Source organism: Apodemus sylvaticus, chromosome 21 (assembly GCF_947179515.1).
Source record: "Apodemus sylvaticus chromosome 21, mApoSyl1.1, whole genome shotgun sequence".
NCBI classification, from domain to species: Eukaryota; Metazoa; Chordata; class Mammalia; order Rodentia; family Muridae; genus Apodemus; species Apodemus sylvaticus.
In genome coordinates, this window is record NC_067492.1 from 48,903,035 (window position 1) to 48,918,439 (window position 15,405).

Below are 15,405 nucleotides of genomic sequence, written 5' to 3' on the forward strand. Positions count from 1 at the left end.
TTGTGTTTATGCATAAAGTGCACACAGACTAAAGAAAACAGGAGCCTAAGTTTGCTGGAAGGTTGGGGGATAATTGGTCATTGATGTGTAAAGAGGCTGAATTCCAGGTGGGGACACATTTCTCTTTGGCAAGCCTAAGCTTTGACACCAGTTCTGGGAGCCTGGGCTTTGACTGTCCTCTTAATTTAATTTAACAAGACAACAGTGCTCTAAATTTAACAGTGCAAGAATCTTTCAACACCACAAAAACCTGTCTACCCTTAAGAGGCAGAGGTGCTTTTGTTATGTAACTTAACTCAGGGTGTTTTTAACCTCAGCCATTCTGACTGGTGTGAGGTGAAATCTCAGGGTTGTTTTGATTTGCATTTCCCTAATGACTAATGATGTTGAACATTTCTTAAGGTGCTTCTCAGCTATCCAAAGTTCTTCATGTGAAAATTCTTTGTTTAGCTCTGTACCCCACTTTTTAATAGGGTTATTGGGTTCTCTGGGGTCTACCTTCTTGAGTTCTTTGTATATATTAGATATTAGCCCTCTGTCGGATTTAGGGTTGGTGAAGATCCTTTCCCAATCTGTTGGTTGATGTTTTGTCCTTTAGACAGTGTCCTTTCACCTTACACCAGTTAGAATGGCTAAGGTTAAAAACTCAGGAAATTGCAGGTGTTAGTGAGGATGTGGAGAAAGAGGAACACTCCTCCACTGCTGGTGGGATTGCAAGATGGTACAACCACTTTGGAAATCAGTTTGGCGGTTCCTCAGAAAACTGGGCATGACACTTCCGGAGGACCCTGCTATACCACTCCTGGGCATATACCCAGAGGATTCCCTGGCATGCGATAAGGACACATGTTCCACTATGTTCATAGCAGCCCTGTTTGTAATAGCCAGAAGCTGGAAAGAACCCAGGAGTCCCTCAACCGAGGAATGGATAAAAAAAAAATGTGGTATATTTACACAATGGAGTACTATTCAGTCATCAGGAACAATGAATTTATGAAATTCTTAGTCAAATGGATGGAACTGGAGAACATCATACTAAGTGAAGCAACCCAGTCTCAAAAGATCAATCATGGTATGCACTCACTGATAAGTGGATATTAGACTAGAAATGTGGAATACCCAAGATATAATCCACATATTAAATGATGTCCAAGAGGAACGGAGGAGTGGCCCCTGGTTCTGGAAGGACTCAGTGCAGCAGTATAGAGGAATACCAGAACAGGGTAGTGGGAAATCATTTGAAATGTAAATAAAAAATATATCGAATAAATAAAAATAAAAGAAAAAAAAACAAAACAGGAACACCCAACCCCATGACTCTGTAAGACATAAGTAGGAATGGCCCTCATAGATGTTTGAATGCTTGGCCCATAGAGAGTGGCACTATTAAGAATTGTGGTATTATTGGAGTAGGGGTGGCCTTGTTGGAGGGCAATGTGCCACTATGGAGACAGGCTTCGAGGTCCTATATATACTCAAGCTATGCTCATTGTGACACAGTCCCTCCTTGCTGCATGCTAATCAAAATGTACTAACTAAAAAACCAACTAACTCTCAGCTACCTCTCTAGCACCACAACTGCCTGCAAGCTGTCAAGCTTCCTGCCACAGTGATAATGGACTGAACTTCGGAAACTGTAAGCCAGCCCAAGTTAAATGTTTTCCTTAATAAGAGTTGCCTTGGTCATGGTGTTTCTCACAATGATGAAACCCTAAGAAATCACCCAGCCATGCTTCTTTGTACTCCAAGTTAATTGCCCCTATTCCCTATTCCCCAAAGAAATTTAACTTTCTTATTACCACTCTGCTTGAAATAAATAAAAATAAGGAGACACAGTGGGTAGGTCAAATAAGAAATGCTATCTATAGGCTGAAGTATCAGAAACTCAGTCCGTAGTCGTTAGTTGCATTTGTGATAGTTATGGACCTTTGGGGAGGTGGAGCCTTGGAGGACATACATGGCTAAGAATTGAATTTAAGAGTTTCATAGACTGATGGTACTTCCATTTCACTATGCGTCCCATTTGGATGAAGATGTGATCTCTCAGCTTCCTACTTTTGCCATCAAAAGCTGATTGATGCCATATGACCCTGCCATGATCATGATGGGCTCTTACCTCTCTGGAACTGTAAGCCCAAATGAAATTTTCCTTATGTTGCTTCTGATTATAATATTTTCCCATAGCAGTGAAAAGGAACCAAGATGTTTCTAATTTCATTGTATGAATTATATAATTATAAAATCAAATTTTAACAGAGCTTCACATATCTGATTCTTGCTATGGCTTCGAGTGTTTTGTTTTCTCATTCGGCTAAGGTGCCTACAGAGCTGTGTTAATGACCTATCATAAGCTCCACTTGAGCTCTGCTTGCTTCAGATCCCAAGATCCCCAACACGTACTTTCAACTTTGCATCTTCATAATCAAGGTAGGAGAGGGAGAAGACATTTATGTAAATGGTTTTTGCATCTTACAATAAATAAGAACTTCCTGAATTGTGAATAATTCCTCTAGAGATATAAATGGAATATTGTAGATATGACATTCTCTTCCTCTGACTAAGGACTCCATAACTCACTCCAAACTGCCAAGTTCCATAGAATACATTAATGCAAAGCCCAGAGAAGAATGCCAGTAGCTTCCTTTTTCTAATGATTAAAATTCCCACAGGGGGACTCAACAGATTCATGCCAAAGCTACTGAATTTAGATAGACAAATAAATAAAGGAAGACAAAGGCACATAGGACAAATTCTTGAGTGTCTTGGTAGGTAGGTAGGTAGGTAGGTAGGTAGGTAGGTAAGAAGGTAGGTAGATAAGTAGGTAGGCAGTTTTTTGTTTGTTTTTTTTAATCTAAACAATGAACTTCTTATTTAAGATCTAGTACTTTGTTTGGGTTTTTAAAATTTGAAAACTCTAACTTTTAGGACACTAACTGAATTGGCCTCATTTTCCCTAATGTAAGAGAACTAAAGGAAGCTGTTGACATGTTACCTTCTGTACATCCCTTGAGATCACCTGGATTAAGAAATTTAAAACTATATTTAGAACTGAATGTAAGGTCACCTTTAAACCTCTTTTTATATGAAAAGAGAAAATTAATAATCCATTATGCTTGGCTCCCTCAAGCATGGAACAAACTAAAGACTCAAAAATATGTTTGAGAAAATACTGTCCAAGTTCAATATCATAGGTTTCATAAGAAATTAAAATTTATCTTCATATAACATTAACACAAGTATCCAAGATCGAGTTACATACCTGCATTCATAAAAGGTAAGTTTTCCTTCCCACTCAGATTTTCTGGTGCTGTGGATTCATATACTAGTGCACACTGGAACATAACAGAAACAAAAATCAATCTTACTTTAACATAATAAAATGAGAGACGAAATTATTTACTTTTGTTTGTAGCAATATAAGGCTCTACATTTGGTTTTAAGAGTTTTATACAAATATTTTGTTTAAAATGGTTTCTAGCTTCATCTTGACTGCACTGCTTACTTAAATCATGACTATTTACTCATGTTTATATGTAATACATTTGGACTAATTACAGAGTACATGTTAGCGCTAGTTAAAGGACACTTACAGAATAACTAAAAAAGGAAAATGATTATCAAGCACAAAAATAAAATTTACATTCTTATGAAAGTGAACCATGTTAAGGACCTAAATATTTGTATTCCTTTCACATTGGTGAGTTTCAGCATATCATTATCTAGATTTTAAGTAAAGGAAACATTTAAATAAAACAAATCATCTCATTTATAGGACAGACATTCTAGGTCTCTAGTAAAACAATGTAAACCCTCACTCATTTTAAATAATAAAGATAATTATAAAATAATTATAAATAAAAATATAACTCCTGACACTATTAGTGATACTCTGTTATGCTATCAGACAGACATCTAGCATAACTATCTTCTGAGAGGCTTCATCCAGCAGCCTGAAAAAGATGCAGAGACCCACAGCCAAACAATAGGCAGAGGTTGGAGAGTCTTGTGGAAGGAGCCTGAGTGAGGATTTAGGAAGCTAGAGGGGATCAAGGACACTATAAGACCGAGAGAGTAAAAGACCCTGGACCCAGGTGCACTCTGAGACTGACCCACTAACCAAAGAGCAGGCCGAGGCTGGACTAGAGCCCCTAACACAGATGTAACAAATGGGCAGCTTGGTTCTCATGTGGGTCTCCTTACAATTAGAGAGTGTGTATGTGTGGCACTCTGACTATTGCCTGCTTTTAAATCCCTTCCCCTAGCTGGGTTGCCTTGTCTGGCCTTGGTGGGAGAGGTTGCACTTAGTCCTGCTGTGACTTGATGTGTCAGGGTGAGTTGGTAGCCATAGGGTGGGGGGGGGGGAATGGGGGAATGGGGGAGGGGTATGAGGGTAGGACAGGAAAGGAAGGGGCTGCAGTCAGGCTGTAAAATGAATAATAAAATTTGAAAAATATTATAAATGAAAACATAAAAATAATAAAGAGGTACATTATAAATAACCTGATGTGCAGAGTCAATGATTGAGAATCTGTAACAGATGAAGCTAAGAACTCTCTGGACAGAAGAAGAAAAAGTTATAAAAGAGGAACGTGACATGACCTCATTGGTCCATCCTAGCGGAAGAGAGTTCTTCAAACAATTGTCCCACATCTTCCTAGGAAGCTATAATCAATAGAAGAAACAAGATTCTTCTGGCCCCAAGGGGCTGGTGAGAGACTAATGTTCCTTCATCTCTAACCCAAGAGAGGAGAAGTATGGGAGAAATTTTACAGCAAGTAACATAAACAAAATAAAACAAATAAAAGGCCTAGAATGTTCTTCAGTTGAAAGAGTCTAAGGGAAGCTGTTATCTGTGTGTAGGTCCTGCTAGGCTCTGCAGGAAAGAGGCCACAGCCTCTGATCACTGTCCCTAGGGCGTTGACCCAGATTCTTCGGGCTATTTCCTGACGTGCATCTCCTTACCCTCATTTCTACCCCTCTTCCTTTCCCCAGAGACTGTTCTTTCTAGAAGCTCAGACATGGAACCCTGAATAATAAAGAAATACACACTCCGTAAATGTTTTGAAGAAGAAAGCAGCTATTCAGTCTTTGTTAATCACAGCAAACCCTGCCTTGATTGTGACATCACATACATTATTCAGCTCATTTGTTGGAAAGAAAAATACAGTTTTCTGTTACTCTATTGAGTTCTTTATTTACAGAAGAGTTACTATGAAGTTTTTGCCTTCTCAGTGATTTTCCAATCAACTAGAAGCCTACATGTGGTCCTCCTTAATGCTTAGCTAGAGTAGGGATGTACATACTTAAAAATCTTGAAATCACTGGACACTTATGCAGTAAGCCTACTTAAGGCCATTTCTCCTGTTTCTAACAGGACCTCAACTCATTTCCATTTACACAAAGCTGTTAATTCACTTACAAACACAGTAATCACCTTGTCAATATGTCATGTCGATTTGCTGGAGACAGATCAAACTATCTCAGACTAGCATAAAAATGCCTTTGCAGTGTGTATGTGTGTGTGTGTGTGTGTGTGTGTGTGTGTGTGTGTGACAGATGTCCATGAAATAGACAATAGCCACTTCAATAGAATAGAATGCAGCAGGGCAATTCACATGAAACCTTTTAAACAAAATACAGAGTTCACAGAGATCAGGCTGTCCTTCTGAGATGCCACTTTCCTCCACAGAGGCAGCACTGACTCTTGGTCATCAAAGGCTACTCACTGATTCCTAACAGAAGGCCCTGGCCTGTGCTGTGGATAGCCCTGGTCATGCTTGTATTTTGAGGAAGAGGAGTTAATCACAATGATATACACAGGTAACTTCTTGTGAACCTTCTCCCCACTTGTAAAGGCTAGAGCCAGTGATTGGGCAGTGGAAGGGAAGGTGGAGCTGAGAAGTTTGGGGGAGAATGGAGAAGGAGGAGATAGAAAAGGGAGAGGGGATGAAGATGGAGCAAGAGGAAGATAATTCAGATTTTGTGTGGCTTTAAATAGCCGCAGGTAGCTATAAATATTATAGATATATATAATATTATAAATATTATAGGTAGCTATAAATAGCTATAGATAGATATTATAGAACAATTTGTCTTATCTAGGTGGGCAATTTATAACATTATCAATGGCTCTGAAATTATGGTTTGGGCATCTTGTGAACTGAGAATTTATTGATATATAAATCTTACTGATTAATTTTAAGTTGCTAGAGTTTTGATTTACTGGGTTATGGGGATAAGAAGGTACGGGCTGCTCTGAGGCAAGCAAACTAGAACTGGGAAGACCATGATTATCGGTCACTGCATGGGGCTAGCCTAGAGGTGGAGAGACACCGGGAAAAGAGTATATACTGGGCATAGTGCTGGATGGTGCTGACATTTTTTCAAAATATTTCCCACAACACCTCTGTGTCAGAGAAGCCACCAAATGTGAGTATCTCACTCCTCATCTCTAATCCAAATGCGAGGCAGACTGTACAACATCAACTTAATAACATTTGAAATTGCTATCCATTGTTCTCTGGAGATTTAGATCTATGACACAAAATCAAACCACACACAACTGATTAATTCAACTAATATTCCTCACCAGAAAGCAAATTAAAAATTGACTAGCATATTGATGTTAAGTTTATATACTCTAGAACCATAACAAAGTAAGTTTCTGCTTCCTAAGTCACCTAGAACAGAAACTACAGCAAAGAAAACTTCTGTTTTTAAGTCAACCTGTGTCTTCCCTAGATCCTCAGTGCTGGAGTTACTCATAGCCCTGTTCAGCTTTCTAGTGAGTGCTGGGATTCAAGTGCTCCTTTGTCTAGGGCTATTTCAACTCAGCAATCTCGTCAGCCTTTCAAAACCATGTAGTTATGAAGAAGGGTATTATCTTAGTAGTACTTCCTAGATTAGTTAATTTCTTTTATCAGTTGTCACCCACATACAATTTTGATCAATACTAGTGGCAGACTGTGTACCATCATAACAATTCTAAATAGAAAGATCTATGGAAAGGTTTATATTTGTGCTGTTCTAAGAACATGCAGAGAACCACTAAAATATAATTTCTTTTCATGTAACTCATAAATATTGTACCTCTTAGATCTTAATATATGTTTTTCACTTAATCATAAATATTCTTAGGGATTGGCACAAGAGTGTAAGATATCTTGTAAAGAGAAAATGTTTCATCTGTAATGAATCCACATTGCTGGCTCAGAAAAATTATGTGGTACTTTGATGAGGCATATTGTGTGTAAGAAGCCCTACTTTAGGATGAAATGTTATATATATATATATATATATATATATATATATATATATATATATATATTAAATCTAATTGGTCCAAAGCTTCAATTAGTTTCACTGTGTCCCTGTTTAGTTTCTGTTTTCCTGATCGGTCCATTGGGGAGAGTGCAGTGTTGAAGTCACCCACAACTATTGTGTTAGGTGCAATGTGTGCTTTGAGCTTTAGTAAAGTTTCTTTTATGAATGAGTGTGCCCTTGCATTTGGAGCATAGATGTTCAGGATTGAGAGTTCTTCTTGGTGTATTTTTCCTTTGACCAGCAAGAAGTGTCCCTCAGTGTCTCTTGTGGATATTAATTAGCCCAGAAGCTCTGAATACCCAAGACACAATTAGCATATCAAATGACTCCCATGAAGAAGTAAGGAGAGGGCCCTAATCCTGGAAAGGCTTGATCCAGCATTGTAGGGCAGTACCAGGACAGAGAAAAAGAAGGGAGGTGATTGGAGAATGGGTGGAGAGAAGAAGGCTTATGGGACATATGGGGAGGGGGGAAGCGGGAAAGGGGAAAGCATTTGGAATGTAAACAAAGAATTTAGAAAATAAAATTAAAAAAATAAAAAATAAATTAAAAAAAAAAGAAGCCCTACATTGCTGAAAAGAATGTCTCTCAGGTTACAGAGCTTCATCTTATTGATGGCCTAGAACCATGAGCAGGTGAACTCTGAGCAGAATACAGAGGGGTCTCAAGACAGACGCAATTCCCTTACTTTGAATCACCTTATTATAGCAACGAACTGGTGTCTAGTGCTGGGTGAGCTGTTGGGAGAAAAAAAAGTCCTAGGACAGACTGCTAAGACATCCTTCAGTTAGTACTGCTTCACTGAGGAATGGTCTGGTGTCAGAGAGACAGGTGAGCTGAGAGAACAGGCAGTAAAGAGATATCCAAGGACAGATGGGCTGGGCATAGCAGCTCAGCTTCCAAATGGGAAGTGATGCTCTGGCCGCTGGGATCCTGGTGGACAGCAGCAGGTCCAGGCAGGCCCGTCAGTCCACCTCAGCACGGGGTGCCCACTTTAGAATTCTAGTTATTCTTTGTCTATGTTAACATGAGGACATGCACAGCAGTGTTAAAGATGAGCGTTATGTGGCATGCTGCAGGAACATAGCTGGAATGGAAAGAGTAAGTCCCAAGCCAAAGGTCTCAAATGCCAAAGCCCAAATCACATCATGGCCCGATGTTCATAAGTAGCCTTGGGATAATCCACAGTGCGTGATAATGTTTCCAGAGGATGGGAAAAGAATGCTCTTTGTGGAAAGAAGAAATATCTTAGCCTGTTCAGAGAAAGCAAAACATTTTTTGAAATGCAGTACTCATTACTTTTTAAAAAAAATAAATGGTTTTTAATTGTTAGGTAAACATCATCTCCTAAGTAAATATTTCCGAAGGCGCAGTAGTCAAGCATATTCTGTGAAGGCTAATCTTGTGTGTCACCTTGGCTACAAATGGGGCATTCCTGTGAGGGTGTTTCTCAGTCAGATTATTTGATGCCAGAAGACGTATCCTGAATGTACCTTCTGATGGCAGCCCAGCAAAAGAGACACAGAAGAAGAAACATGTTTTTTGTTTTTTGTTTTTGCCTGCTCACCCTCACTCTCACTGGGAGTTTTCATCTGTTCTGTTGTGGTGTCATTCCTTACCTGATATTGGAAACAACTTCTTTGGAATGGCAGAGTTAGTGAAGACCAAGAGTTCCCCAGGAATCTTCTAGGCCTTTGGCACCAATGGGACTTCAGAGATATCTAACCTCATGAACTGAACAGCTATTGAATTCTCAGCCTCTTCAGTGTGAGGCAGCTATTGTTGACCTGCCTGGACCATACCACACACACATAGACACACACACAGATAGACACACACAGACACACACACACACAGACACACATACACACAGACACACAGACACACACACAGACAGACACACACACACATACACACACAGACATACAGACACACACATACACACACACACACAGACACACACACACACACACATATACACACAGACATACAGACACACACACACACATACACACACAGACACACACACACACATACACACACACACAGACACACACACACACACATACACACACAGACATACAGACACACACACATACACACACACACAGACACACACACACAGACACACACACACACAGACACACACACAGACACACACACACACATACACACACAGACATACAGACACACACACACACATACACACACACAGACACACACACACACACATACACACACACACAGACACACACACACACACACATACACACACAGACATACAGACACACACACACACACACATTCTATCAGTTTCAAGTGTTCCTTTATAGATGAACCCTGACTAACACACATCCTAAATTTTTACATTAAGAAGCAATAGTCTCAGGAGGTTTTATCCCTTAAAATGTTTATTTAAAACAACATATAATTTATATTATGAAAGGGAATTTTGTTATTAAAATTATAACATAGAAATTATTTCCTATAAAACTCCTGGAAGCTTGAAAAGCCAGAACTATGTGCCCAATTGTTTTATTACTTTAAAAAAAATAGCACTTGTAAGAAAAAGATTTAGGTTGATATTTATATTGTTTATTTTTACTGCTTGTTATTGTAACAGAAAAGGAAGAAAAATAGAAGGGGCTATGAGACATTTCTTGGGCTTAGGTTTCAAACACACTGTTTATTATATTGCTGTCGCTGAACCTCCTCCAAACCTATGTACCTATTCTCTCTCTCTCTCTCTCTCTCTCTCTCTCTCTCTCTCTCTCTCTCCCCTCTCTCCCTCTCTCTTCTCCCTCTCTCTCTCTCTAAGTGTGTGTGTGTGTGTGTGTATGTGTGACTGTGTGTATACAATTTCATTAAATACAAAGTTCTTGTTAAATATTCCTCCCTTGATATAAAATTAAAATTAAAATTGCATCTCTTTCCAAAGATGTCTTTGGGAATAAAGAGAGGGCTACTTTTGGCAGTCGCTCTCCCAGAGTCCTCCCTGCATCTCATGCAGGGTAATTATGGCAGAATGCAACAATGATCAATACTTTTGTTTCAACTAAGAAGAGATGGAAGCTGGCAAGGAGGAGAAAGGTGCTTCTGGATGGCACCGAGTTTCACACAGCTCGGAGTAAACAGGCATTCTGGTTCCGAGAGGAAATGCACATATTGTACTTCAATTCCAGGGATGATTTCTCATTTAGCTTTTGAATAATGAGATTCAAACCCCACAGGATGTTGGCAATACAGGCGCCTGGCAAAGCTTATCCTTTCTAATTTAATCTGTGCAACGAACTGACTGCAGTCCTACCTTTTGTCCCTGCACATCTGTTGTGATGTGGTCGGTGTCCCCATCCTCAATCTCACCCATCTTCACGAGGCTGACTTCTATGGTGCCGACCACTTTGCCACCATCTGAGGTTCTGCAAGTGAAAAGGCAAGGAAACACGAAGGGTGAGTGTCACCTCTCTTATAACCCATCCAGAGCACATTTACTTCTGAAAACCATGGGTTGTCACTTCCTTTAAACAGAGCTGCTCAATGCATAGGAAATCATGTTGCTAGCATTATACCATCTTTCCTCATGAATTCATGAGGTAGGACCACAGACTGGACCTCCAGGAAGCTCTCAGGAGCACCCTCAAGGAATAACACAATGCAAGAAATCTGATCCCTGCACTGTATTATAAACCCTGCGTTACAAATGCAAATGTCTACAATGGCCTAAACTGTTGCCCCTCTATCCCAACCACATGAGATAAGGCTTATGTCTATCATAGCAGTATTGCCAAGTAAAACAGAGAAGAATTATCCATGTATATTGGTACAGCTGGGCTGTGGCTCCAAAATTGGACTATGATTCTATTCTTCAATATTTTTTCTTCTTCGTTGAGAAAGTAAAGATTGTGTGACAGCAAATTAAGTGAAGATGCATAAAGTAGAACCAGCGCATGCGCTTAGTAGAGCATCGAATTCTTTAGGCAAAGGTAGGAATCTGAAGCAGAAATGGCTTATCCTGGAACCAAGTGGAAGCTCTGGGCTTTCGTCCGCCTCAGGTTTATTAGTCATTGAATGACTCATCAAGACTTAATGACGATGCTGATTTTGTTACTAAGATTATCATCATCGCAAACGTCATTGGCGTAAAAATTATGACTGGCAACTATAAAGCGAGCTAAAGATAAAGCTAGCAAACCATCCTGCTTAATGATTCTCTAGTTTCTCTTCTTAGGCAAAAATGAAAATCTGCGGAATGAATGGCTCCATCACACCATGTAAATGTCAACATGATGCACAGTCGCCCTTTTGCCTTGTGAAAACAGGGTGGTGCGATTCCAGGGATCTGAGGTGTTAGAGCTTCCCTCGGAGCCCTGCTGCCTCACTCTCTCAGGTTAGACACTAATTGTCTTGGCTACTGTGTCCTATTCTGAAATTTAATTTTACTCTGAGCATCGATGTTGTATATAATTTAACCAGCACCTTGTGAATGTGGCTGTGTTGTTATAAGAGGTGTCAGAAAAAGAAATAAGAAAATTAACGTAGTTCATCAAAATGCTAATTAAAGAATGACTAAATTAAGTGAAAAGGATGCTCAATTATGTTACTAGATCATGGTGTTTTTTCTTCTAGTAAAATAAAATGCAGCAGCAATTAAAATTTACCTAAAGAAACTGGAATAGAGAAGTCTTGGTGATATTTGTAAAACCAAACTCGTAATAAAACAAACATTTTTCACATAGAAAAATGCGATTTCATGTTAAATAGTATGCTAAATGCCTTACTAAAATAGGAAATAAATGCTTCTTATAATTTTCAAAATCAATATGAATTAAAATATCAACTTCAGTTTTGAAGTAAAAATACAAAAGTATTCACTGTGTGTGTGTGTGTGTGTGTGTGTGTATGTGTGTGTATGTGACTTGCAAGTGTGGGTGTGTGAAATGTGATATGTCATAGTAGAGAAAACAATACTAATACTAATGCTAATTCTGAGAAAATTTTACATAATTCACTTTATCATTTTCTGTTTAAATATGTCAAAATAAGGTGTTCCAAGTGGCATATCTCTGAATAATTCTGATATAAAATGGCATATCTCTGAATAATTCTTCAATACCTGTAGTTAAAAAGTTTAATCATTTTTTGTATAGGTACTACCAATCACTGTTTCCTTGAAAGGTATAGATATTTCCCCATGGAACTGATTACCCATCACACAGATACCTTTGTAATTCTTAAAGACAATTATTTGAACATTTTTGGCTTGAGCACACTAAGTTATTCTAATTTTAAGAAATGCAATGCCTGTGTGTGTATAATGCCTCTGAATTTTCTCTCTCAAGTAGCACACATAACATCTGAGGGCCAACCCCCCTGATTAATGATCTGCTTTCTTCCAGGGCTCAGTGGTAAAGGGATTTATGGCACAAATGGGTACAGATATGGAAGGTATTCAAAGGTGGATACTTCTCCACTTCAGATTGACGGAAGCAGCTGTAAAGCAGTGGGCATAAACACAGACTCTGTGTCCATTAGTGTGGACCGCAGTTAAGGCCCTTCTCCCCAGAAATGTTACTGAATGGTGACACAATTCCATGGTATCTCCTGGCATCTTCATAAGCGTTTGAATGTTCTTAGGGAGTACAGACATTTAGTTCTGTTGTGAAGTTTAAAGTCTTAAAGGGGGAGAACAAATGACTCACATTTGCAATCCAAGAGAGATTTCTTTAAATGCTAAAGTAGATGAATAGTCAGTGCACAAGGTGTGTTTGTGTGTGGGGTGTGTGGGTGGGTGGGTATTTCCGGGCTGGGGTTGGGGATTGTGTACATGCGCACATGTGGTTACTTGTCTATTTCTAAACCACTGATCTTTTGTTCCCTTCGAACACCATCTGGCTACTTGCTCAATGACTTCCTGCTTTTTGTATTTCCTATCCTATTCCCTAAAACAGAGATTCTCAACCTTCCCAATGATGTGATCCTTTAATGCAGTTTTTCATGTTGTGCTGACCCCCAGTTATAAGATTGTCATTGCTACTTCATAATTGTAATTTTTATGCTGTTATGAATCATAATGAAAGCATCTGTGTTTCCAGATGGTTTTAGGCAACCCTATGAATGGGTCATTTAACCTCCAAAGGGGTTGTGACCCACAGGTTGAGAACCACTGCCCTATATACTTCCTTTAGCTACTGAGTAGAATAGAAGTTAACACTCTTGCTGAGAGTGCTGATACAGCAAAATTCGAGTTTGAATTCCATCTCCAATCACTTTACATAGGCAGCTCTTTGAAGTTTTCAGAAGTGCATATTCCCTCCTGAGATTTGTGGCACACAGAAGTGAACCTGGTTATAAACTACAGAACTGAATTCACGATACCCCAAACCTGTCTCAGCCCTTTAATTGAGCTACAACATAAAATACACTCTGCACTTTAGGTTCTTAATTGCTCTACAACAGTTTCCCACCCAGAGCACAGCCATCCACACCCTCTTAGTTGGCCATAGTTCATGTACCTAAAGACTGTTAGAAAACAAGCAAAAACAAAAATCAAATAAACAAACAAAATCTTTTAAAGATGTAGAAATATATGGGTGTTAATGTTGTTGTTGTTGTTGTTTTTCAGAGTGGGAACCAAACCTAAATTTTCCTTTATTTCAACACATTATTCTTAATACCATTCCACAAAGTCTTCTAAAAACATTAGAAATATTTGGTCAGTATGGCAACATCCAACCTCACGTGTGATGTTTATCTATACTTTCAGCTTAATTTGATCAGATGGAAAAAGCTTTAGTAGCTACAGCTTAACAGTCAGTCATTCACCATGGAAGTCCTATTACATTCTAAGTTTTGAAAATGTATCATTATCTCTACAATAATATATTGAAGAGAGTTTAGACTAGGAAGCAAGAAACTTCACTTCTACTTTCATCTGAGATAAGGATTAGCTCTTTGGGTTAAGGCATACTCCTTCTCTGGGTCCAGTTTAACTTACCAAGAAACAGTTCAGTTATCAAACAAAAAAAAAAAAAACAGAAGACCCTCTAATCTGCGTGCTGTAATCACTTGTTTGACTCCCTCAGACACATCTATGGCCAATACGTTCATATATATGTAAGAAAACTGTCAGGCATGATATAGTCTCTCTCCATTATAGATCATCCACCTACTTATCTATACATATCCCAATGCCTGCAAACCTGAACAAATAGAGCTGACCCAAACACAATGGTAATCCTGGTCCATCCTAGAAACTCACATGGCAAAAAAGGAGACTGGCGTATTAAATACCCCACACACATGAAGAGGCAAAATCATGCCCTTTATGTACCGTACTGTACTACTGGCTTATTACAGCCAAGGAAAGAGAAGAGAAGATACACACACACAAGAGAAGAAAACCTCATACACACACCCTGCGATGCTCCCACCAAAATATCAAGTTCCCTTTGACCATTGAAGGGCCTTAAATATTTGAATGTGACAAACTGTGGAAGGGAAAGAAAGGGGGATTTCAGTAACAGGAATCTATGCACCCTTTCTACCGAAGCTTTCAGAGACATGGAGCACAGCACTGATGGAGGCTCTTAAAAGTCTGATTTTAAAATAACGCCCCTAATGCTTCCTAATGAAATATTCAATCTCAGAGGCTGAAACATACATCTGTTTTTAGAAGACAGAAGGAAATGTAAAACAGTCTTTAATGACATGCATTCTCTGAGTTTCTACCCTACCTATTTTGCCATCCTTTAACAGATCAAAAAGAAAAAGAAGAGAAAAAACACTCCTGAAGATGTTAAACATCAAAATGTAAATAACTTCTCTCTTCTGGAAATGTCGCTGCAATGCAAACTAACAAACGTCTCTGTAAACATCCAGGGGAAAGCCATCATTAGCACTGTCAGGCTCTGTGAATATCAAGCAGTCCCAGTGTCACACACAGGGATCTGCAGCTGCGAGACATGCTCTGCATCTAAGCCATCGAGACCTGTAGCTAGGAAATGAAAAATCTCATCTGGACAAGAAAATAAACAAAGGCTGTGTGTAGCAGGCATGGTGAGTCTTTCTGGTTCATATAATTCG

General features: G+C 39.0%; 1 protein-coding gene across 11 annotated transcripts in view; it reads right to left on the reverse strand.

Moving 5' to 3' along the window:
- Inpp4b (inositol polyphosphate-4-phosphatase type II B) overlaps positions 1 to 15,405 on the reverse strand; it is a 762,101-nt gene that overhangs the window by 220,216 nt on the left and 526,480 nt on the right. For all 11 annotated transcript variants that reach the window (XM_052167328.1, XM_052167331.1, XM_052167337.1 and 8 more), the window contains 2 exons: positions 10,631 to 10,742; positions 3,260 to 3,332 (listed from right to left, as the gene is read on the reverse strand). In XM_052167328.1, the coding sequence (XP_052023288.1) occupies positions 3,260 to 3,332; positions 10,631 to 10,742 (185 nt within the window). The remainder of the gene's footprint in view (positions 1 to 3,259; positions 3,333 to 10,630; positions 10,743 to 15,405) is intronic.